The sequence below is a fragment of the Choloepus didactylus genome, chromosome 2, assembly GCF_015220235.1.
Source record: "Choloepus didactylus isolate mChoDid1 chromosome 2, mChoDid1.pri, whole genome shotgun sequence".
Classification (NCBI taxonomy): domain Eukaryota; kingdom Metazoa; phylum Chordata; class Mammalia; order Pilosa; family Megalonychidae; genus Choloepus; species Choloepus didactylus.
This window is the reverse complement of record NC_051308.1, coordinates 10,166,358-10,190,526: the sequence shown is the minus strand read 5'-3', so window position 1 is coordinate 10,190,526 and position 24,169 is coordinate 10,166,358. Positions and strand designations below refer to the sequence as shown.

At 42.9% G+C, this 24,169-nt stretch overlaps 1 protein-coding gene across 2 annotated transcripts in view; it reads right to left on the bottom strand.

The window, feature by feature from the left end:
- Positions 1–24,169, bottom strand: part of ZDHHC14 (zinc finger DHHC-type palmitoyltransferase 14) — a 328,904-nt gene that overhangs the window by 87,194 nt on the left and 217,541 nt on the right. For both annotated transcript variants that reach the window (XM_037820387.1, XM_037820396.1), the window contains exon 3: positions 10,048–10,206. In XM_037820387.1, the coding sequence (XP_037676315.1) occupies positions 10,048–10,206 (159 nt within the window). The remainder of the gene's footprint in view (positions 1–10,047; positions 10,207–24,169) is intronic.

Sequence of the window (24,169 nt, the reverse complement as noted above, 5' to 3'; positions counted from 1 at the left end):
TTAAATCGACTTGCACATACTTCCACCTACAATAACAGGCTAGGCACTAAATTATTCTGGAAGGTGAAAGACTTTCTAGAATTTTTTTTTTTTTTTTTTTTGGTTACTGCCTCAGAAACACCTCTAAATACCTCCTTAATTGTAATTCTTTTGGAGGAAACCCTTGGTGGCAGAACACAGGGATCTTACTGAGGAAGAGCAGTTTGAGAAAGGAATTGTCAGAGAAGGGACTGCCCATTTATCTGAATGGAACACAAGGGTGGAGCCAGCTAGTAGCATGAAGACTCCACAGAGGATGGAGTGGAGGGACTGGAGAAGAGCTGGGAATAACCAGGATCCCAGAAGAAGCATTCCAACAGGAAATGGGAACTGGTCAGTACAGACACAGAAGAACAGTATACTGATAACCAGGAACGGTTTTAATCTGACATAAGAGTAGGTGAGAAGGCTTACGGGAAAAAAAAGGACACCTCTTACTGTCAAATGAGTCAGGAAATTTACTTGGAATTCTGTCATCTGTCCTTTGGACTAATAATACCAAATCATCAATAACATGTGACTTAATGTAAACTCCTGTCTTTTCTGAAAAGGATGTGAACTGTTTATAAGGAAACCAGGAGTAAGGTTAATGCCCAAAATACATGCCATAAGGTCTTGCATACATTGCTAGAGGTGGGTAAATCTGGCTCTGAGCTTCTTAAATTGATGAATAAAACCTTTTATGAGTAATCAGCCGTGTTTGTACAGCTGCGAAATGAGTGGGCATCACAGCAAATTCTGGCTCTCTCCACAGTCTCACAGAGTGAGGTACAGCACAGTGATGGTAAGATTCCTTGAAGTTCTTTGTCATTTTGCAAGTCTCATTAAGCCCTCAGCACCTTGTAACAGATTATCTGTGAAAAAAGAAACTGCCAAGCTTGTTTTCAGCTATTCATTCACTTGGAGACAGAGGCAGGACATGAAGCAATTATCAGCTGGTCTGAGTAGTGCCGGAGCTTTCCAGAGAGGTCAATGAAAGAGGCCGGGTGAAAACATGATCCGCGGCTTGGCTCCAAGAGCATCAGATTGTTTAATACATTTTAAAGGTTAGTTACAGGACCTGTTGCTTAAACCACAAGGAAAGGATGAGACTCCGGACCCTAAGGAAAAAACTGATGGGCTGGGACGAAGTGGGTGGAAACCATGGGTGGCGGAATAACGCCGTCCGTCCCTGCACCGCCACCTGAAGCTCAGAGGGGGTCCCCACATGGGTAGTCAAGACTAAACCGTGCCCTCTAACAGCCCTTTTGTCTCCTTTAAAATCCCCGTTGGGCTCAATGCCTCACTCTTGAAAGTCTCAGCTGTCGTCCCTACTCATCTGTCTGCGGGTACATCTAGAAGCTCTTTGGCACCCCAGTAACTCCTGCGTGTGTTTTCAGACTTGGCGTGCACCAACCGCACTGGGGCCTCGGGTCCCTGGTTCCTCCCCACAGCACTCGCCACACTCAGCTGTGCTGTCTGCTGATCCTCTGCCTTCCCCACCAGAACAAGGGACCCTTAAAAAGGACTGCACACTTGCGTGATCGGGGAGACTTCACAAACACGGAGACGAAAAAGAAGAAATCACTCACCCAAGTGCATATATATTCATATATACACATACATACACACACACACGTGTGCACATACGTGGATCCTTGAACCACTTTGTGTGGCTTTCTATTCTGCTTTCTGACCCACGGTGATTAATGCTCTTTGGACTTGATAATAATATCTGGCAATGCATATTTCCCAGCATTGTTCTTTTTTTTCAAAAATGTTATTGGTTATGATTGCGGGCTTGTTCTTCTAATTGAACTTTACAAATATGTGATCTTGTCTGCTGCCTCAAACTGCATCACATACATAAATAAATTTGCGGAGAATATGTATCCTGATTTCAATTGTGATTCTGATCTATGGTAAATCATTTTAATGTATTTACTAACTGCTAAACCTATGAAACATAAAAGAAACTAATTCTAATGTTTCTTGGTGCTGCCATTGTTGGTTTTCTCATCATCTACAAAAAGTGATAATTTTGTTTCCTCCTTTCTGGTATCTGTATATACCAACTTATCCTTCTCATCCTACTGCATCAGTTAGAAAAAGAAGAATAATGTTAAATACTAGCAGTGAGAGTGTGCATCTTTATTTGTTCCTAACTTTACTATAAACGACTCCAGTGTTTTACTATAAGGAAGATAATAGCTTTTTTTTTTTTTCATTTTTACAATCATATTAAGGAAATCTCCCGTATTTGTTTTGTATTGCTCTTTAGCAAATTTCCACAACTATATGGCTTTAAAGAACATGAACTTATTCTCTGAGTTTCTGCAGGTCAGGAGTAGGGCACAGTTCGGCTGGATTCTCTGTTCAGGGTCTCACCAGGCTAAAATCAAGGAATAAGCTGGGCCCTCTTCATAGCTCAGTGTTGTTGGCAGGATTCTTTTTCTTTTCACCCTTTCCTCATGGCTCCCACCATCTTTAAGCCGGAGATAGCACACTAAATTCTTCTGCTTGGAGCATCTCACTGCTATTCTTGAGGATCCCCGTGAGTACACGGGGCCCACAGACATACCCAGGATAATCTCTCCATCTTAAGATCAATCAGTAACATTAATTACATCTGTAAGGTCCCTTTTGCCATGTAAGGTAAAATAGCCACAGAAGTAGAGCCTCTGCCTACCACACCTCCCAATCTTGGCTGAACAAGTTTTAGAGTTAGAAATGGATGTCAAATTTGATCAAATCTCTTTCTGGTATCGATTATCATCAACAAATATCTTTTCTCCTTTGACCCACTGATTTGTTGATAGATTTTTTAATGTTAAAAAAACTGCCTTCCTGGAAAGCACTCTTCTGTATCACAGTGACTAATTCTTTTACTGTACTGATAGATTAAATTTGCTATATTTTTAAGTTGGCTTTTTTTTACAATACTTATAAATGAGAATATTTTTGCATGTTATTTTCTCTAAGCCATGGAACATTATTCAGAGCATAGGAAATTAAACTGTCTCGCTCCAGTCCCTTTCTTCATGGTTAGTAGTCTGTTGAAGTTTTCCACTCATTCTTTGGCCTATTTCCTGTAAAATAATATTTTTCTGAGATTTTCAAATCAATTGGCATAGAATTATGCAATATACAAAGTACTATAGTTATTTCCCAATAATGAAAATATCTCACCCACTTTTGTATATATCGCTAGAATCTGTTATTTCTACTCTCTTGTTGCTTTCTCTCTTTCAATCTCACCAGCGCTTTATCTTTTTGTTGTTTATTTTCCAAAGAATGAGATCTGGTATCATATTTGTTGTTCTTGGTTTCCTAGGTCATTAATTTTTTTCTTCCTGTTTTCCTTACATTTATTTTGCTATCCTTTTACCATCTTCTTGAGATGGATGCCTTGTTTTGTTTATTTGCTTCTAAGTTCAGTTTTGTTTTTTCTACTAGACTTCCAAAGATGTTTTATTTCACCGGCCACCCATCAGGCAAGTAAATTTCCAGTTTGGGAGGAATCCCAAAATAGGTCAGAGGTAGACTCTGTTATAGAAGCTGAACGTGAGGCTGGTACCCTCCTTCCACCCTCTCTGGATGCCTGTGTTTGGAAGCGAAACAGGCCCATAGGCTCCCACCCAGATCTCCGAATCTGCAGCCTGTGGTCCTTGGAGGCAGAGAGAGCCACTGTGTTAAGCCCATGGGAGCAGCAGAATTAGAACTCAGTGGTGATGCAGTAAGTATCTGGTGGTGGTTGCACTTTCTACTCCAGGTGTGGTCCTTCCCGGTACCCAAGCCAGGTTCTCCAGCCTTCCCATCAATTCTCCGAGCTACCTGAGGGCCTTCCAGTTAATTCCTTGTCTGCTTCGGTAAACTACTTTGTGCTTATGGTTTAGCATTCTGGCTGGCATACAGTTTTCTCTTGCATTGTTCTCATGTCATGTTCGAAATAGTCCATTTTTGCAGTTTGGAAGTTTTAGTCACCTGAGTATGATGAAAAGCTTTTTCAAAAAATCATAATTGGCTAAGTTTATTCATTTATGTCTTTGCAATTGATTACTAGTTTTATTGTCATGTCATCAGTTATCAGAGGGGACAGTTATCATGGCCTTTGCAACATCTGCTCTGGGGAAATTGGGAAATTTTTGTAGCCTGTTATGATCAATTTTGTAAATGTCCCATGAACAGCTGACAAAGGTAAGTATACCCTGTAGGAAACAGTTCAATATATATTTATTAATTATACATGTTGGTATCCTCCATTTCCTTATATTTTGCTTACTTGAGGTGTCAAAAACAGAAGTATGCTATTAATTCTCACCAGTATTGTGTTTATGCCAAATTATCCTTGCATTTTCTAACAATTTGTTGGGGATTGAATCATGTCCCCCACAAAAGGCATGTTCAGGTCCTGTGGGTGTGAACCCATTTGTAAAGAGAACCTTTCAAGATGCAATTATTAGAGAAGGTGTGGATTCATTTGTGAGTAGACTCTTGGCAGACGCTACTTAGACAAGGCCAAACTGAATCAAAGTGAACTTAATTCATATGGCTGAAGTCCTTATCAGCAAAGGAAATTGGACACAGGAGTAGTGGTCAATAGAAGCTGGAAGTCGGAGGAAACCAGAAGAACAGACATGGGAGAGAGAGTTCACCATGTGATGGGGCAGAGATGCGGGCCAAGGAACCCCAAGGCTTGGCAGCAAGACACCACCAGAATGCTATAGATTGGGAGAAAGCCTGGCCTGTCAAGACCTTGATTTTGGACTTCTAGCCTCCAAGACCATGAGATAAATTATTGCTGCTTAAGCCAACCAGTTTGTGATATCTGTCATAGCAGCCCTGGAAAACTAAGACACATGTTTTCATGCAATGCTATTTGGTGCTTAAATGTTGATGACAAAAATTTTAATTGTACCCTTTATCGATATAAAATTACTCTCTTTGGCACATGTAATATGACAAATATAATGCTTTCTGTCTTTGAATTCTCCTTGACCTACTCTTAATAATGCCCCCTGGGGACTGTCTTTTCTATTGATATATCTAGCAATGAGCACGATGCTTGAAACACGCTACTCATTAAATGCTGGTCAAAAGCAAGGATACTGGAAACTGGGAAGCACAGGAATGTCTCCCTTGTTCTGGTTCCTGGGAAGATACAAACGCCAGCTCCCTTGCCTATGGGAAATCAACAGCCCTTCGCCATACTCAAATAGTTAAAAATAAATCCCCAGAATGCTACCCCATAACAGAGGGCAGCTCTCATTGCAAATCTCAGAACACACTCTTAATATTGTGTATGGCTCAGAAGCAATGGGTGGGCTTTAGGGGGCAGTGGCAGCACAAAGCAAAGTGTACACAAAAGACAGGACATTTGCATTCTGCAATGAGATCAACATCAATGGGAGGGAGACCCTGGAACAAATGGGAGAGTGTGTCATAAAATGTGGCTAAGAACCCAGGAGAGAAAGCACAGCAAGAAGGATGCAGGGGAATGAGGAAGGGGGTTTATAGAGATTTCTAAAGGGGGTGGTAAGGCCCCACTAAGAACACCAATACCTGGATACTGAATCCCTGCAGAGGGCATCTTTGGTTCTCTGTGGCACCCACAGCACAAATGAACAGAGGGGACAGAAGAAAATGGGGCTGGAAAAGAAGACTGGAACTCTGACCTAGTCTTGCCATGCTGGAGAACATTCACCTCCTCTGGTCTGAGGGGAAGAGCAGTCTAGGCAACGGGGGCTGGGCTGCTGTGTGCTCACTATGTACCAGCCCTGTTCTGAAGGCTTTTTGTGTTTGTTATCTCCCATGTTCTTATAATCATCCGAGAAGTCCAATTCCAGGCCAGAATCCTACATGTGATCTTTCAGGACTGACCACAGGCAATTACAAAGGCTTTAACCATCAGGCTTTGTAGAGACAGCCGCCCTCCCCACACCGACTTGGTGCCCAGATAATGCACTGCAGTCTCTGGAAGGAGTTGCAGTCAAGGACTCAGGCCCCCTTGGCCAGTCATGCTCTTACCCATTTCTGTATTCCTAACCCGAGGCCTTCCTTAGGGCTTCTGCTGAAACCTCCTGATCAGGGGGAGGCAGGAGAGACCCTGAAGACACTTTCTCCACTCTGACTCAGTATCCAGTATTTTTCCACTCCTAGCCTCCTCAAACTCTTCCCAGTCCCCATAAAACTGCAGTCCCATAAAACCGCAGGAGCCTTTTGTTGGGAGCTTCCTTAGCAGTGAGATGGCCCCACGTCTGTTCTGCTCCATCTGACCCCTGTCCGGTGATGCTGTTCTATGGGAGAAAATGGAACAGGAGAGCTGGCACTTTGGGTTAGCCTCTGGCTTATTCCATGGCAGTAAGCGATTAAAACCTTGACTGCTATTTTCATTTGGGCTTGACTGTCTTAATTGGCTATTTGCAACACCTGGCAGCTCAGCTCAGTTCAGCTCTTGACAACCTACATATGTGGCACTGTAGGGGCAGCAAGGTTCACCCCTGACCCAGCCTGGGACCCAAATGGCTGCAGCCTACAGAGCCCACCTTCAGCCTCAATGTGAAGCTTCCTCCGGGCTAGCAAAAATTAGATGGACTCTTGTATAGCAGGTTTGCAAATGCTTGCAATGCTTCATCTTGGTGTGTAGCAAGCATAGTTTGCCCACAGTGTGTGCTTAAATTACTTTCAAGTGGGTCCCTTTTTAATACACGTTTAGGTTCTTTTAAAAATACCCAGTTCCAGTATAAGCTGCTCACTGTTCTGATGCTGGATCAAGGCCTCCTGAAAGACAGGCTTTCCCACACCAGTCAGGGAGAATGGGCAGGGGCTTCCTTGGGTCTTTAAAACACACACAATATGCCTGAGAAATGCTCTCAAGCTCACATTTTGCTTTACAGTTGCTTTTGTTGTTATCACTTTAATGATATGAGTGGTCTTAGGATCCGGAGAGAAAAGATAGCATCATGGCCCCAGCTGTTTGTGGTTTAAAAATATTTTGTAACTTCAAAGATTGCCTGGATGAACATGCAACCTAGAATACTTCGTCCACATGTGCAGAAGCAGTTGATGACAACAGCTAGAGAGACAAAGAGAGAGGGATTCAGAGAGACAAAGAGGCAAACAGAAATGGAGATAGACCATATTACTGCAAGTCATTTCAATCCTCCCAGATCACAAGAAAACAAGGTGACTCCCATTACTTTATCGAGACAAATCTCATTCCATGTGTTATTTGGGACTATTACTGTTGATGGTAAACTTGGTGGAAAGCACTTACTAACAGCTCAGTGTGGGCCAGAGGTGTGTGGCTGCTTGGTGGTCACCATCTCACTTAACCCTTAAAAGAAATCTATGAAGTAAGTACCAGGATCACCCCATTCTACAGATATGGAAACAGTTGGGTGGGGCTCAGATAACGTGCCCAGGTTCCCAATATTATTCAAGAGCAGGATCCAGCCCCAGGTCTGTGTGTTCTTACAGCCAAGTGCCCAACCACAAGGCTCTCCTAGCAGTTCTGTATTTACGCCAGAGTTTGCAACCCCAAGAAAGCTTTACCCACAACTAAAAATACAGAGCCCCTGTGACTCTGCTGTCACTTCAAACTTAATTAACAAATAAAAATACTTTCCCAAACTTCCTGGAAAACTGCATTTTTTCCTCTCTCCTCTCTGGCACAAAGCAGCATTTAGATATTATGCCAAGGAAGGACCAACCCAAACCCATTCATTACAAGTCCTAACCTTGGTTTTCAGCACACCATTATACTTCCCCTCTTGCTGCAAAAGTAGAATTCTTTCAATAAAAACTTTCTATCTAAAAATAAAATAATCAAACTCTGTAATTACACTTCTCCATTGGAGACATCTGCTTTCCTCTCTATTTTCCCAAATGCAGTAGGTCCAATCCACTGGTCTGCTAATCAGTCATGACAGAGACCCAAAAGTAATGAAATTAACTGGAAAGCTAAGAGATATAGGTGTGACTGACTGCATGGTTTTTTGAGGGGTGTTGTGAGTAGCTTTATTTTGAAAGCAAACATATGCTACTGATGTCCCCTGTCCTCCAGAGAACCAAGCCAAGCCTAGGACCATGAATGAGGTAACTGTTAGCAGCATGCTTTGTCTGCAGTTTTCCTCTTCTCATCCTACCTTTCATTTCTCTCTTCTCCTTTTCCATTCCCTTTGCTGTTCTGTCTCCCACCTATAGGGTGCCACCTTGCTTGCTTGAGAAATACTGGATTGCCATTATGACTTTGATTTATTAGCAAGGTTGCAGAAGGGCTTCTATCCATTTTGGGCTGAAGCTCTTAATTTCATAGCTGGTAGATTCTATAGGAAAGGATACTATCTTCATCAGTTATATTATGGGAGAAGCACACCATCAGTTGGGGAAATGCATACATAATTTTGGTAAGGGGATTTGATATCTAATTCATCAGAGTTCCTTAAGGGATGCAGACACCTATGGCAGTGGAGGGAAAAAATGAGAGTAATTCTATAAACTTCTAAAAAGTGTTTGACAATAATTCAAAGGGCTTTTTAAAAAATAAGTCACTGTAAGATGGGGAGGAAAGTTTTATCATGATCAGGAATCTAGCCTAGAGATAGAAAAGAAAGGATTGAGATCAGTGAGCATATCTTTGTATGATCAAGTGGAAAGAGTAGGGAGATAGAAATGGAAAATAGACATTTTATAAATGATAATGGAGAAGGAAATGCCCATTAAACTCTTCAGGTTTGCAGATAACATTAAATCTTTACCTATCAAACTGTTGAGTGGAATGACTCATGCAAAATAACAGAAGAGTTTATGTGAAAAAGCGTAAGTTAAACCTTTAAGATAAGATAAAATAATACACACTATTCCATCACATCATAGGCTCAAAGGTCAAAATTACAACCCAGAAAAGGTCCTGAGAATCTCCACAGATTGTTCCCCTGAAGATGTTTAAACCACTGTGCCACTTTGGCTTAAAAGTGTCCTCAAGATGAGTGTGGAGGGGCCACTGGGTCAGTGTCCCCGGGAAGGGACTCAGGAATCAAATGAAGACTAGCCTGTGTTCTTGGACAAAGCCCTGGTTCACCCCACATGGAGTACTAGACGTAGCTTTGGCTACACCTGCAGAGGGCCACTGTAGATCAAGGATCATCCAGAGAGAACCTCCTGCTATCTCCTTGCTGACCTCATCTCCAAGGAGTTCCAGCCTAGAAAGAAGATGCTCTGTGGGTGTGGGTAGCAGGTCTCAGTCTGAAGTGACAGGAAGTGCTTACCAACTCACTTCCAAGGGGCTATGAATACATCTGTTGAAGTCCCATGCTGGGTCACTGGCACCCTAAATCTTACAACAGAGGACCCACTTCTGTACTCTCACATCCCCTTCTGCCTGTTTTCTAAGTCTGTCCTGAAGAAAGCATGCAGATGAGAGAGAAGGGCTTGGTGGTCTCTGGGAAGGGTGAATATCCTAATTATAGGCCCTGGGTAAGGACATCTCCCAGGCTCAGCCCCTTTTCTTCAACTTGGGTTTCCAACTCCTCCAAGCTCCCCATGCCAAGCACCCCATCCGAGGACAGGGGTTGGGAGAATAGAAATGCACAAGGTACACCTGCTAATGTGAGCAGCCAGCACTTCTGGGCGATGGAGGGCCCCAGGGACAAAATGGTTCTATTTCAAGTGCTTGGTGATCTGTCAGGGGACCAAAGGACCCTTACTCTGTGCTGTGCCTTGGGGCTGGGAGAAGGCCTAGGGGGGGTTACCTAGGCAGCCAGGGTGAAGGATGAAAAAAACAAACAAACAAAAGGAAATAGAGAGCTTTGATCACTATAAGCCTAGGGGACAGGATCGACCGCCAGAAGCAAATTTGTTGAAATATTAACTATTATTGAGTTTTCCAATTTCGAAGGATTAAAGAGAAATACACATTAATTTTTTTTACCACAAAGTCTCTATTCAGAGGCAATCAGCGACTCCCTGCTCAGACACTGCAACAACACAAGCATTAGGGGCGGAAGGCAGGCGGTTTCTCCTACTTACCTACGCAGTTATCACAAAGGCTACAATGAGAGGCGCGAGGGGGGCGGAAAATCTTGCAGGTGAAACAGTATTTAAGTTTCACGGTCTGGCCATTGATGATGACTTCTTTGGTTCTGGGAGGCGGGCGGTACCCCCCTGAACTGGTGCCATTGGCGATATCTGTGGAGAAGAGCAGAGCAGAGAACACACCCTTATAAGGAGCCCTTAACCTCGGCAGGTTCCTAATTTGTCTGGCAGCCGCCTTTGGGAGTGAAGCGACCGCACGGGACGCCTCGGGGACACCTGCGCCATATCTGGGAGGGCGCCTGACACCAGGCAGACAAACGTGTGGGGGTGCGATTGACCGGCTGTTCCAAAAAGTGCGCTCCCTGCCAGGGCTGGGGGAGCCGTGGCTGCGAAGTGGCTGCGCTCACCTTACTTACAGGTGGAGGCGACCACGTGCCCCAGCGCCGGCCAATGGGGAGCGAGCACCGGGGGCTCCGCCCAGCCGTGGAACCTCTGAGCGACCCACTGGGAGGGGGCGCCCCAGACAACACCCTTGGACCTGTCCACCTGCCCTTAGGGTTACAGGAGCCACTAGCCTCCACCTGCTGTTGAGCTGCTAACGTTTTGCATTTTACTTGCTACAGTTGCTGGTGTTGCCCTAAATAAATTGGTGGGTGATAGTGACATCAGGAGCCCGTTGGTTCTTTGAGGTATATTCCAAAGCCAGCTTAGACCCTCACCTCACTTTGCTGGTTGGCCTCTTCAAAAATGCCACTTATGGATGGGGGTGATATATTTTTAAAATACACTTAAAAATAGCTATATTTTTAAAAATCATTTCTACAATTTTTCTGTTGTTGGATGATTTTTTTGTTTGGCCAGCATCTTTTATATTACTATTTTTAAGAACCAGTTCTAAACATGTGAAAGAGAAAACAAATTTGCATATATATCTATTTTTAAAATTTTTCATTTTATCTAACATCCCCGAGTCCACATTCAAATCACCTGGGGAGCTTTAAAAAATACCCAAATGCACGGTCCCTGTCCCAGACCAATTAAATCACAACCTCCCAGGGGATTCTAATGTACTGCAAGGGTGAGAACCCCTGACCTGAGGAAGATAGAGCATCCAGTTTTCCTTCTAGTCTAGACTCCTAACAGCCCTTTTTGGCTTGCCAAAAAGAATCTGAGGCAGATCTCAGTCCAATCAGGAACTGGAAGCCACAGGTGGGTGGAGAAGAGAAAAAATATACTTGAGGCTTTAACGGAGACTTCACAGGCTGATAAATACAGAAGGAGCAGATCCTCGCATCTGGAGGAAAGGAATCTTAAATTCCGGTGTCCTGGGAAACTTTTTATAGTGTTCCTTTCAAAACATATCTGATAAATTTAAGGTAGGTATTCATTTTGATTAGTAGACATTTCAAGGACATACTATTAGCTAGTGACAGTTGCAACATACTTTTGGTCAATTTCCACCATCCTCTCAGCACCCCGCACCCTGTGCTCCACACACAAACTCTTCCTTTAGAGGGGTGGTTCTCAGCTTTGGCAGGAATTATGTGGGGAACTAATATCTTGGTTCTACCCTCAGAGATTCTGGCTTCATTGGTGTGGGGCACAGCTGGCATCAGGATTTCTAAACACTCCCCATGGAGTCTAATCTGCAGCCCAGGTTGAGAATCACATCTTGAGGGTCTCAAAGTGTGGTCCATGCAGCTTGTTAGAATGCTTGTCCTGGGAGCTTGTTCGAATGCAGAATCTCGGGCCCCATCCCAGAATGACTGAATCAGGATCTGCATATTACAAGATTCCTCAGTGATTCAGGTGCTTTAGAGTTTGAAAATGATTGCTCTAGGGCACCCATATATACTCCCCAGTCCATACATTGTTTACACACACCTCTTACCCTCACAGTGCTCTTTATTACATACTCCAGTACACTCACTTGTATGATAAAGAGCTAAACTTAGAGAATGCAGCTCACTCAGATGAAGGACCTGCATCACAAACCATGCCCGACTGACCACTCAAGAATTTTCACATGGACAACTTGGTGGTGTCTGGAGAGCTGTGCCTTCTGTCCCCCACCAGGGTTGCTGTCCCTCACGGAGAGAATTCACAACTCACACGCTCCCTGACTTCAGGGGCTCCAACAGGTGTACCTCTTCCCCTTGCCCATAGTCCTTTTGGAAGAGATGTCCTTTAGCGTAATGCTGTGATATTTGTTAAAATACCAATCTCTGGGGTCAGGAGAAAAGTTTGAGCTGCTCCCAGGTATTTACTATGCAGAGAAAATAAAAGTTCCACAAGGAAGTTGCAAGAGGAGAGGAGGCAGAGCCTATGGAACATCTGAGGGGGGTGGGGGGTGGGGGCAAGCAGGCAGCATCCAGAAGGAAAATCCCAAGAGTAGGAAGCCCCCTCTCCCTTGGCTGAGGACCAAGCCTTCTGCTTCAAATAAAAAAACCAGCCATGGAGCCAACCCAAGGCATCTGGGCACCCTGGCAAAACAGGACACCCTCAATTGGCGTGGCCCCTCCTGCCTGGCACCCTAGGTGGGTGCCCTGCCAAATGGTGCAGAATTCAGCAGGCATCTAGACAGGGACCGAGCTCCAAAAGCTTCTCCTGGAAAAAGGAAGGCATCTTGACTCATTCCATGATAAGCAGAGAACAAAGGAGACTGCAGAGCTGTGCACTTCTCTAGGCAGGAGGGTAAAAATAACTAACTGGCTTTGAACACATCAAAGATAAGGTCATACCCCTACAGGTGCTCATTGGGTGCCACTTAAGCCTAAATTAATAATAATTTGTGCCTTGCTAGTTTTATTATGTCAGCTATGAAATCTACTGTATTTACTTAGCTCCTGTAAACATGGGTAGAAAAACAAGGTCAGATATACATTTAAAAACAAAAACACTAATCCAGTTGATAAAATTTGGGTTAATCAGAAAAGTTTTACAATTAAATTGTCAAAGCAAACAATTAAAAAAAGAGGAATGATAAACTTATCAACACTAGAACAACTACTAAAATAGTCTAGTTTCAAGTAACAATGACTTGAAAAAGCGAGTATATTCTAGTGCTCCTATGTCAAACCCTGTTGATCTTGCAGTTCCAAAGCACATTTTTGAAAGAGTAAGCCTTTGATCCAAAGTGAGCTGATGGCTAGAATTCAACAGACATGTAAACTGAAGCTCAGGATAAACAAAACAAAACAAAACAAAACACTCTTTGATTAAATATTTGGACATCTCTTTATGTAAAAAAATAGAAGAATCAGGAAAGATGGCTTCTAGGCTCAGTTATGCCATTAAGTAACCGAAGGATCACAGAACTAAAACAAAACCAAACAAAACAAATATTAAGTACTTGCTATAGGCAAAATACCAGATGCCCGATGCTGGGAAGCCCCTCAGCTGAGCATAGCGCAGATAGCATGGGGAGGCCAGGGGAGGGTTTCTGCTGGACCATTTCGGGGACACAGCGAGTCCCCTGGCCACAGTCTTGCTGCCCCATTCAGCTCTATTCTGCTGGTGGCTTCAGAATCAGCTTTCTAAATGCAAGGCTCAGGAAGAAATGTGGGGCCTTTCCTGAGGCACCCAGGGTCTTCCATAAAGCCACCTCTTCTCGCCTTAAGCACTTCAGGCTGAGCCTAGCTTCAAAGCACAGCAAACCACCTGCATCTCCCTGAATAGGCACTGCTGTTTCCTGCTCCCAGGCATTTGCACCTGATGCCCTGTCTGCTGGGGATTCCCTTTCCTGCTTGCTGTCTGCATGGACAATTCCTAACCTTGAAGACCCAGTTCAAGCTTCTCTCCTGCAAACGCTTCCCAAGTGCTTGTACTTAGTTCATTTGTTTATTTGGCCAATATGTCTTTACTGTGCTTCCACTGGGTGCCAGCACCCGGGCTGGGAGCTGGGGGTGCAGCAGGAACAAAACCAACTTTGTCTCTGCCCCATGTTGGTTGTGGACTGGAGGGAAGACTTGCAAGTGCATCTATTACAACAATGTCTGAATGCCTCCCCTAGACACTCCCCAGGGGCAGGGAAAGGGACCAGGCCTTAACTCCTATATGTTCCCATCATCCAGCACGCAGGAGGTACCCAGGAAATGCCTGCAGAATGGAGTGGCCAATTGCCCCAGCAGGTAGGGAGAAAAATGCTGGGCACGTGCTGGGCTGCTATGTTCCCACGCCTCCATGCCCACCTGCGTGCCGTGGACTCCTTCCTCAAAGACGATGTCCCTGGAAGGGTCGCTCACTGGCTTTTCCTCCCCTTACGCTTGTGCCTTAGCTGCTACTAGTCCAGAAACTCATCGCACATAGTGAGTTGGCACCACTGGGGAGGGCTGGGTAAACTGAGGTGGCTGCTTCTTTCCTAATCCTCCAGCTTTCAGTCATACCTGCATACAGGGGTGAATAACGGGGCTTTGAAACAGAGGGCTTCCAATAGCCACATTGGGACAAAAGTTTCTCTTCAATTCTCATGCTGACATCAACGGCTGATCATAAAATCTCTCACCCGTTGCGAATGCACACACTCATGGCCTGTTTGGCCTGGCAAGAGGGCCAAGTGGAAGGTGGTGTTCCTGCTTGAGTCTTCAATTATTCTGTTTTCTTGTTTTTGTTTTGCTGCTGTGTTAGCAACAATTGTGCCTCTGCTTCTTAGGGCTGCTTTTTGTGGTTTAAATACAGCTACTGAGAAAGAATAATCTCAGCGTGCAACAGCTAATGGTTGAAGAACACTAGAATTTGGGGGGGAAAGCCGTTAGCAATTCTACAAGTTCATATGAGTCAGTATTTCTCCAAGGACTTTTTTTTATAGGCAAGCATTTTGAAAGAAAACAAAAAAGCTTGAAAGGGTCTTTTCTTTCATAAATTTTTTCCCCCACATTGTGAGGAATTGTTGGCACCGAGGCGGAAATAATAACAGCTCATCCATCTAGTATTAACCTCATAATCAGACCTATTGGCAAAGAGTTAGGAGATCAGGGACAAAGACAGGACAGGTTATTCATTGTGGGAACTCAGGGGCACGGAACTGCCTGTTGATTAAGTTGTTTCATTCTAAGAGCAGTCCTTTTGCCAAAGATCTTATATTAATTGTTTGTTAATACATGCCTGTAATTTCAAACCACCTTCCAAAGGAAAAGTCATCTTCTTTTCCTGAAGGAATAAGAGTGTAGACCCATTTGCCTCCCATCTTATATTTTCTTGCCCCAGATTCAGCAATAAAAGAGTTGAGCTTATGTTTTACCATACAGGATAACTGGGCTTCGCTTTTTTAAATGCAAAGGGAAAAATCCCAACTTACAAAAGATGCAGATTAAAATTCTTTCCTTTACCAGAAGGATTCAGAACAGTGGACCTCCCTGGTGCATTTAAGTCTCAAAGACCATTAACCAACTGACAGAGACTGCCAGTGTGGTAGGAAACTCTGCTAATGGAAGTTTAGTCAGAATGAAGATAAAGGATCTCTGCACTGTGATTTAACTCAAAGAGAAAATGTGATTTGCTTTCTACGCAAGCCTTCATAACTACATCCATTGCATTTGTCAGAGAGCAGTTGTTGATGCTACCGACATACAGCTGTTGGATCTAACAAATCTTAAATTTTCATGAGTCTGATTTCCTTAATGCTCTGCATTAGGACCTTGGACTAGCTGCTCTTTCAAGGAAGATGGATTATTTTAAGAGCAATTTAACACAAACTATTTGTTTATGGTCTGTAAGCTTCCAAGCCCATAGGAAAATATTAACAATGATTAGATGTTAGAAAGTCAACTCCTATCATTTGAACGGTTAGAAAGAAGTGGAGCAAATTCTGGTCGGTCTCCAGAGTTTGGTTACGTTTTCACTCAAGAGAAGAACAATGTGAATATTTTCTTACTAATATACTGGATGCAGAAGAAGGGACTGGACTTGTGTCTTTATAAATGCTTATATAAAAAATGCACAGGAGGGGTCATGAAGGGGTGAATTCTCCCAATTAAAGGCCTCACTATTTCAGTGTGTCTTACATGTTTGTCTTCAAGGGGGGAAAGTGATGCCCTCCCATGGGCAGAATTTCAAACCACATGGCAGGCAGACAGGTGAGTCTCCTCTGCTAAGCAGGGCCCCTCCCGAGGAGGAGTGTAGAATGCTCCCGGAGTGCAATCACAAGAGCAAGGAAGACGACATGGGGAAGCCCCAGGCAAGAGCAGGTCTCATGTCTGCCACAAAAACTGCGTCCTACAAGTAATGAAGGAATACAATAACCTGGGGCCCCAGGAAGCCTTTTGTAAATCATTCACTTGCTCAATACATGTTGGAGCTACACAAATGGCCAAATGAGGCAGAGTCCCTGCCCTCAAGGACTCTCCAGGCAGGTGGAGGAGAAAGTAGTAATTAAACAATCAGACAGTGAAATCTGTACGCATTGTGTTGTGAAAGAAGATCACAGGATATTGTGTTACAGAACCAGGGAAGTTCGCCCTAGTGTGGGGACTCTTCCTAGAAGACTAGCACTTGAATCAGGTCTGATGGGTGAGTAGGGAAGCCCTAGCAGAGAGTGAGAGTGTGTGTGCGAGTGCACACGTGAGAGTGCATGTGTAAGTATGGATGTGTGTACATGTATGAATGTGTGCGTGGGTGTGAGTGTGTACATTATGAATGTGTTCTGTGAGCACGTATGTGAGGGTGTGGGGGAGAGTGTGTGTGTGCACATGTGAGTGAGCAGGGGGGTATGAGTTTGCATATGTGTATGTGAGTGTGTATGAAGTGCTGTGTGAGCATGGAGTGTGTGCACAAGTGTGTGAGTGTGTAGGTGTATGTATACATGTGTTAATGTGTGCTTGTATGAGTGTGTGTGTGTGTGCGTAAGTGTGTGAGTGCATGAGAGTATGAATGCACTGTGTGGGAGTGTGAGGGAGAATGTCAGGGTATGTGTGCATGTAAGTGTGTGCATGCATGTGTCTTGCATGTGAGCATGCATGTCTGAGTGTGTGAATTTGTTGTATGAGCATGTGAATCTGAGTATTGTGAGAATGTGCATGTGAGAGTGTGACTCCATGAGAGCACACGTGTGCACGGCATGCATGTGAGTGCATGTGAGCATACGTGTATGTGTCATGTGAGCATGTGTGTGCGAGTTGTGTGCCTATGTGTGCATGTTTGAGTGTATGCATGTGTGAATCCATGTGTGTATGTGGGTTTGTGTATGTGGGCATGTGGACATGTATAACTACATGTTTGAGAGTGAGGGTATGTATGAATGCGTGCATGATTGTGTGGGTATGTGCACATATGTGAGTGCCTATGTATGTGCATGTGCAAATGTGTAGGAAGCTGGGAGCAAGGCATTTCTGGGAGAGGCAGCAGCTTGTGCAGTGGTCCCCAACAGGAGAGAGGTGGAATACCCCAGAACCTGGAGGGAGGCTGTGCAACTTGCCACAGTGTGGGCATGGGGGGCGTAGGGACATCGGGATGAGGGCAGCAGGGACTAGCCCAGGCAGGGCCTTGTAGTCATTCTGGGAGTTGGGCTTCACCCTGGGTGAAAAAGGAAAGCCAGAGGGTGATCACATGATCCGGAAGGCCACAGAAACCATCACTTTGGCCACAGTATCAAAGATTTATCAGAGGTGGGGAGCAAGAACAGATGTAGGGTCAGTTAGGAGGGATTTGGAATAGAAGCTAGAGATGGGATTAACTTGTAACAGGGTGATGGCAGTGGAGATGGAGAGAAGTAGAAACATTCCAGAAAGACTAAAATGGTAAAGTCAATTACTAATGCATGTGGAAAACCAGAGCCAGGCAGGTGAGATGGGTTGAGTTTGGGTTCCAGCATGTGCAGGTGGAGCATGGGGGTCACCCCCTCAGGGAGCACTGGAAGGGGGTGCAGGATTTGGGGAAGGTGTAGTCAGAGAAGGGGAAGGGTAGGTCACGCACTTGGATTGGGAGTGTGAGGAAACATCATCCGGGCAGGTGCCTGCCCAGAACGGGGTCTCAGAAGAAGGCTCTGTCAGACAGAGGCATTGAGGCACTCCTCTGGGAGAAGGCGAGAGGGCCAAGGACCTACCCTTGAGGAAACCTGCACTGAAAAGCAAGGAAAGCCCGAGAGGTGACAGGGGGAAGGAATTGCTGAGTGATTTATCCTGAGGTTAGATATGTTTGGGAAAACCTGCATCCTACAGTTGTCTCTAGGAGCTCTCCTTAGCATGAGCACAGCAAAGACGCTGGGAGGCCTAGCAGCAGAGAACAGCCACCAGGTTTCTTGTTAACCAGGGTTCCCAAAATATCGCTGAGCAGGGATCTCATGCCTATCACCATCCTGGGAATGAAGAGCTTTCTGTGGGAAACACTGATGTAGGTGGGTGATGCTGGTGGGAATCAGGTCTCCTCAGGACAGAGGAGCGATGGCTGAGTGGGAAGGTGCTGGTCCCCTGCTGGGCCAGACAGAGTGTCCTGACACCCAGCCCAGCCAGGACTGGAGGCTGACGAGGGGGTTCAGCCCCATGCCCAGACGGCCGGAGCCAAGTGTGTGAAGACGGAAAGAGCATGCTGGTCCCCTCTGTGAGAGGCTAGGAGGCTGCCCCCAAGGGCGTGGAACAGTTTAGGGCTGCACAGGCCTGGAGAGGATTCTTATTCAAGGCCTGGGAGGGGCAGGGGTGGGAGGTGGGGGAACCTACTACTAACTGCTGGGCATGGGGATCTGGAAGGGGGGTCGGGGGCAAATCCCATATAAAGATGCGGAGCCTGTCTGCCCTTGCTGGAGGCACTGTGCGGGGGGCAGGCGTCACTGGGGCTCAAAGCCGTGCTGATGGCCCTGACTTCAGGAGCAAAGCAGAGGGGAAAAACCCTGCCCTGGGGAACACGGCTTGTCTGAAATCCTCAGGAAGACGTTACTGAATGGAACAGGCACAGTGAAGTCCCTGTTCTCATCCTTTGAGGTACTCTGAAAAGAAGACTTAAAAAATACATAGATTCCTAGACCTTATTCCTGAAGCTTCTTATCTGTGGCAGGGTCTAAGAATATGTATTTTTATAAAAGCTCCCCATGTAAACCTAATGAAGGGAGGTTTGGGATCCATGGCAAAACTATATACACACATGTAACAGCTAAACCCTAAGGCTGAGTTTTATTATCGTTAGCTGGAAAATCTTCCTAAGGGGTTTGCTAGGAATGGAGAAGCTAGAGAGAAAGCTGCGTGCCGCTTACAAAGATGCTAGTGTACTCAAAGAGCTGATATTAACATTATGTAGTTCATTATGGAAAGTCTGCCTAATAAAACAGCCAGGCTGGTTTTTTTTTTTTAAACATTCATTTTATTGAGATATAGTCACATACCATGCAGTCATACAAAACAAATAGTACATTCGATTGTTCACAGTACCATTACATAGTTGTACATTCATCACCTAAATCAATCCCTGACACCTTCATTACCACACACACAAAAATAACAAGAATAATAATTAGAGTGAAAAAGAGCAATTGAAGTAAAAAAGAACACTGGGTACCTTTGTCTGTTTGTTTGTTTCCTTCCCCTATTTTTCTACTCATCCATCCATAAACTAGACAAAGTGGAGTGTGGTCCTTATGGCTTTCCCAATCCCATTGTCACCCCTCATAAGCTACATTTTTATACAATTGTCTTAAGAATCATAGGTTCTGGGTTGTAGTTTGATAGTTTCAGGTATCCACCACCAGCTACCCCAATTCTTTAGAACCTAAAAAGGGTTGTCTAAATTGTGCGTAAGAGTGCCCACCAGAGTGACCTCTCGGCTCCTTTTGGAATCTCTCTGCCACTGAAGCTTATTTCATTTCCTTTCACATCCCCCTTTTGGTCAAGAAGATGTTCTCCATCCCACAATGCCAGGTCTACATTCCTCCCCGGGAGTCATCAGGCTGTTTTTTTTTAACTCTTCATTTCTGTTATTGGTAACAGTGTAATTTTTCATTCAAAGAAAATTTTACTTAGAAACCCTATATACAACAGAGTTGTAAGAGTGAATAGCTCTGGTTAAACAGATGGGACCCTGTTTGTCCCCTGCCTTGGCTCGATGGTGCACAGTCTGAAAAATACCATGACAGAATACAGTTATGGCCTAGAGTAGATGTCAACTTTAGCTAAGAAAGGTCCTATTAAATGAAATTCCATTAAAGGAAAAAACTTGTTCAGGTATGTTTTGTTCTCATAAAGTTAAGATGACAGCTATGAGTATGAATTTTAACTATGAATATGGAGTAGTAAACATCAATGTTCATTCTGTTGCAAATAATTTCAGGAGTATAAACTGAGATATTCCTAAGAATAGGCCTGAAAGCATGTTAAGTTCTAGACAACATGAGCAAAGAATGGCATCCTTGAAGAGTGTGACTTTTTTGATCCTGAGGAGAAAGTAAGTCCAAGCATCTCCACATTTAAACTACAATAATCTGGAGTCCTGTAGACAGGGGCCTTGTAAGGAAAGACCTTGAACTGTCAGATGCTATGATGTTCATAGCTCTCAAAGGCTCTTTTTTAGGGGCCTGCTTGGATCCTTTAGGGCAATATATATAGCAGTAATTAATGCAATTAAAGACAGAAGAAAAAGAAAGTGCCTAGTAGCTATGACCTTTTTAGTTTAACTGAATTAATCCAATACATGCTTATAGCAAAATGGTAATTAATGACTAGCTTATTTTTTTGTCATATTTTTTTTTCACATGGATGCCAAAGACTTTCCTTTAAATGTAAAAAAAAGGAAACATGGCTTTGTCCTTGTGAAATGTTAATTTCCCTTAAATTTCGTCAAAGTTCTGTGAGCACATGCACAAAACCTTGGTGCTACATTAGTGCAAATCAATTCTACTGAAGGCCAAAATGAGATATATTTACACATGTTTCTATTCCATGAGGCACAACTGTTGCTTGTCAGAAACTACTAAATATTGGACAATGATGGAGATGGATTTGGGTTGTCAGTTTTTGCACTGATACAAGACAAGTAAATGAGAACAAAGTTAAAAACTGGACATTGGAAACTATACAATGGCAGTGTTGTGCTTTGTCATTATCACCAGGAAAATCTGGTGTGCTTTTATTGAAGTTTGTGTGGCATTCATATAAGGGTATTTGCAAGAATCGGCTTATATCTCATTCTGTACAGTACTGATACAAGATTTTTATCTTTAGCACTGTGGAAGAGAATTAAAGATGCCAGCTCAGAACTAGTGGATGCTATATATAAATATATCATACTTTAAAGATAGAAAAAAAAAAAAAGACCATGGATTAAATTCCTAAGCTCTCTTTTCTTTTGCCTCTAATCAACACAGATTGGTTAAAATGAATAAGAGTCATCAATAAGATGACTAGCTGTAAACCTTCAAAAGTTTTTTAATATATAATATTAGCAACAACCAACTGGAAACTATAATGGAGGTAATATTCCATTTAAAACAGAAAATCACAGTCACAAAACCCTAGAAATAAACCTAACAAAAACTTAAAAAAAAAATCCTAGGTCCCACACGAAGAAAACTACAAAACATACAGGGATTTTAATAATTCCAAAAACATAGAGAGGCATTTTATATCCTGGAATGGAAGATTCAGTTTTTTAAAGATGTTGATTCTTCCCCCAATTAATTTAGAAATCTATTATAATGCTAATCAAAATCCCACTAGAATTTTGGCAAAATGTTTCTGAAGTTCATCTAGAAGAATGAAACAAGGGAGAATACTTGCAAAAGTAAAATAATGAGGGGAAATAATTGGCCCAGGAATAAATGAAAAATGAGATCAAGTAGAAAATTCCCAAACAGACCCAAATTCTGTTAAGATTTAATACTAGATAAATATAGCATTTTAAATTAGTGGTTTGGGATAAACAGCTAATCATTTAAGGTGGGGCAGGCACATGAAGTTAGAGCTATACCTCAAACTATATCCAAAAGATATACATGTAAAAAAATAAATACATACAAGAACTAGAAAAAGATGCATAAATATGTAGCAGATTTGGGGGCTGGGGAAGTCCTTTCTAAACACATATGAAAAGCCAGCATTCATAAAGAAAAGATGGACAGCTCTGACAGCATAAAATTAAACAACAAAACAAAACAAAAATGGTATTTCAAAAAACACCATAACAATGCAAACAATAAAATAAAAAAAAATATTTGTCACAGATATGACAAAGGGTAGTATCTCTAAATCACTCTTACAAATGTATAAGAAAAAGACAAATACTGCATAAGAAAAATGGCAAAGGAGATGAACAGGCATCTCACGCACAAAGAAAGAAATACAACTAGGCAGAAATAGTCAGAGTATATTTTGAAAGTTTGTGATTTGCCCCGCTCCCCCATTCAAATAAAGTCAGAAGTTAATTTTAAGTGATAATATTTGGTATTGGTGAAAGTAGTGAGAATAGGCATCTCATGTACTTTTGGCGGGAACAGAAATTAATACAACCTTTGAGGGATAAATTGCCTATGTATCTCCAAACCTTAAAAATGTATATATCCTTTGGCTCAGCAAGAGTACTTGTAGGCATCTGACCTAATATTGATTTCAATCTTTTTTATTAAAAAAAACTTGAATGTCAACTAGAGGGAACTGGTTTAAAAAATTATGATATGATCACACAATGGTCTACTACTTACCCATTAAAAATGGAGTAGAATGGATTATAGGCTATGAAGAGAAAAACAGTCTGTTTTCAAAATTGTAATGTACAATGAGATCCTATATTTATATAAAAATGTATTATGCAGAGAAAAAATATTGGAAGGATACATCAAAAATTAACCATGGATATGTATGCTTGGTAGGATTTACTGAATACATTTAATATATTATAATTTATTTTAATTTTCTTCTCTATGCATTTCAAGGTTTCTACAATAAACACAAACGTCACATTGTAATGAGCAAAAAAAATTTACTCTTAAGAGTCTAGAAAAAGGCACAAAACTTTTGCAAGAGAGATTGAGAGTTTTGGTTTCCTATGGTTCAAAAATTTAGATGTCAACAGAAATAGTTCTGCTGCTTTGAAAAAATAATTGCAAATTTATAGGTTTCATCAATAATTTTAAAAAGATTCCCTTTCCACTGCTCCTCAAGAGAGTGAGTAAGTTGTTGTCCAGATTCCTTCTTCATTCCTGAAACTCTATGAGAAGGAGGTTACTTTGACTCATCGGGGACCATCTTGGGATTCTAACAACCCTCCTGGTCCTCAGCAGTAAGACAGAGCCGTCTGGGTCTCAGTGAAAGAATTAACTCACTTAATAAAGATATCAGTATAACATTTATCTGTAGGAAAAGTGCCTTTCATGCTACTGGGCAATGCATTCTTTAATCTGCCTAGCTATTACCCAGATGCTGTGCACGAGAAAGCAAGGGACAGTAGAAAGAGCCTTTTCCTGAGTCCAAAGACACAGGTAATTGTCTACAGCCCCTCAGGTTTACTTAGATCTGTCTAATCAGGGGCTAGAGAGATGATCGAAGGGGATCCAAATTGGGTTCAAGTCCAGGATTCTGTACAGGGCTTGTAATTCCCAACTTCCTGTCTCCACCCATCATTGCTCTGCTTTGTTCTCTGACACGTGTGTGACTACATTTGAACAGCACTGAATAACTTGCTTAGGTGCTCCATGAACTCATTTCTTGTATTTTGCCCTTATTCCCACAAGCATATGGTAATGCGCTGAATGCATATCACTAAGCACTTAATAATGCCTTTTTAACCAAACTCCAGTCCAGCAGTAAATAATAACCCCAATTCAACACCTCTCCAATGACAGTGTTCAAAATGAAATTATTCAAACAGCCTTACTTTGGATTATACCACTGAGTACTTGTTCTTTTACTTACAAAAGCAGCATGGAAGAGCTCACCAACACACCTCTTTATCATTTTACCTCTAAGGCCCCACACTTGCCTTATTGGACCCACATCAGCCCTCAAAGGCCCAAACCCATGAGTTCTCAGGTGCAGGGTCTCAAAAGGCCAAGGCTAAGAGAAATCAGGCAATAATTAGTTTAATCTCAAATCTGTCATATGAGTGCCAGTAGTGGTTCTGAATTCCTTTACTAGTGCTCAGAGGTACTTTAATAAAGGACTATACATATTGCAATGTCAACATATTTAAGGGCTGACCGAATTAA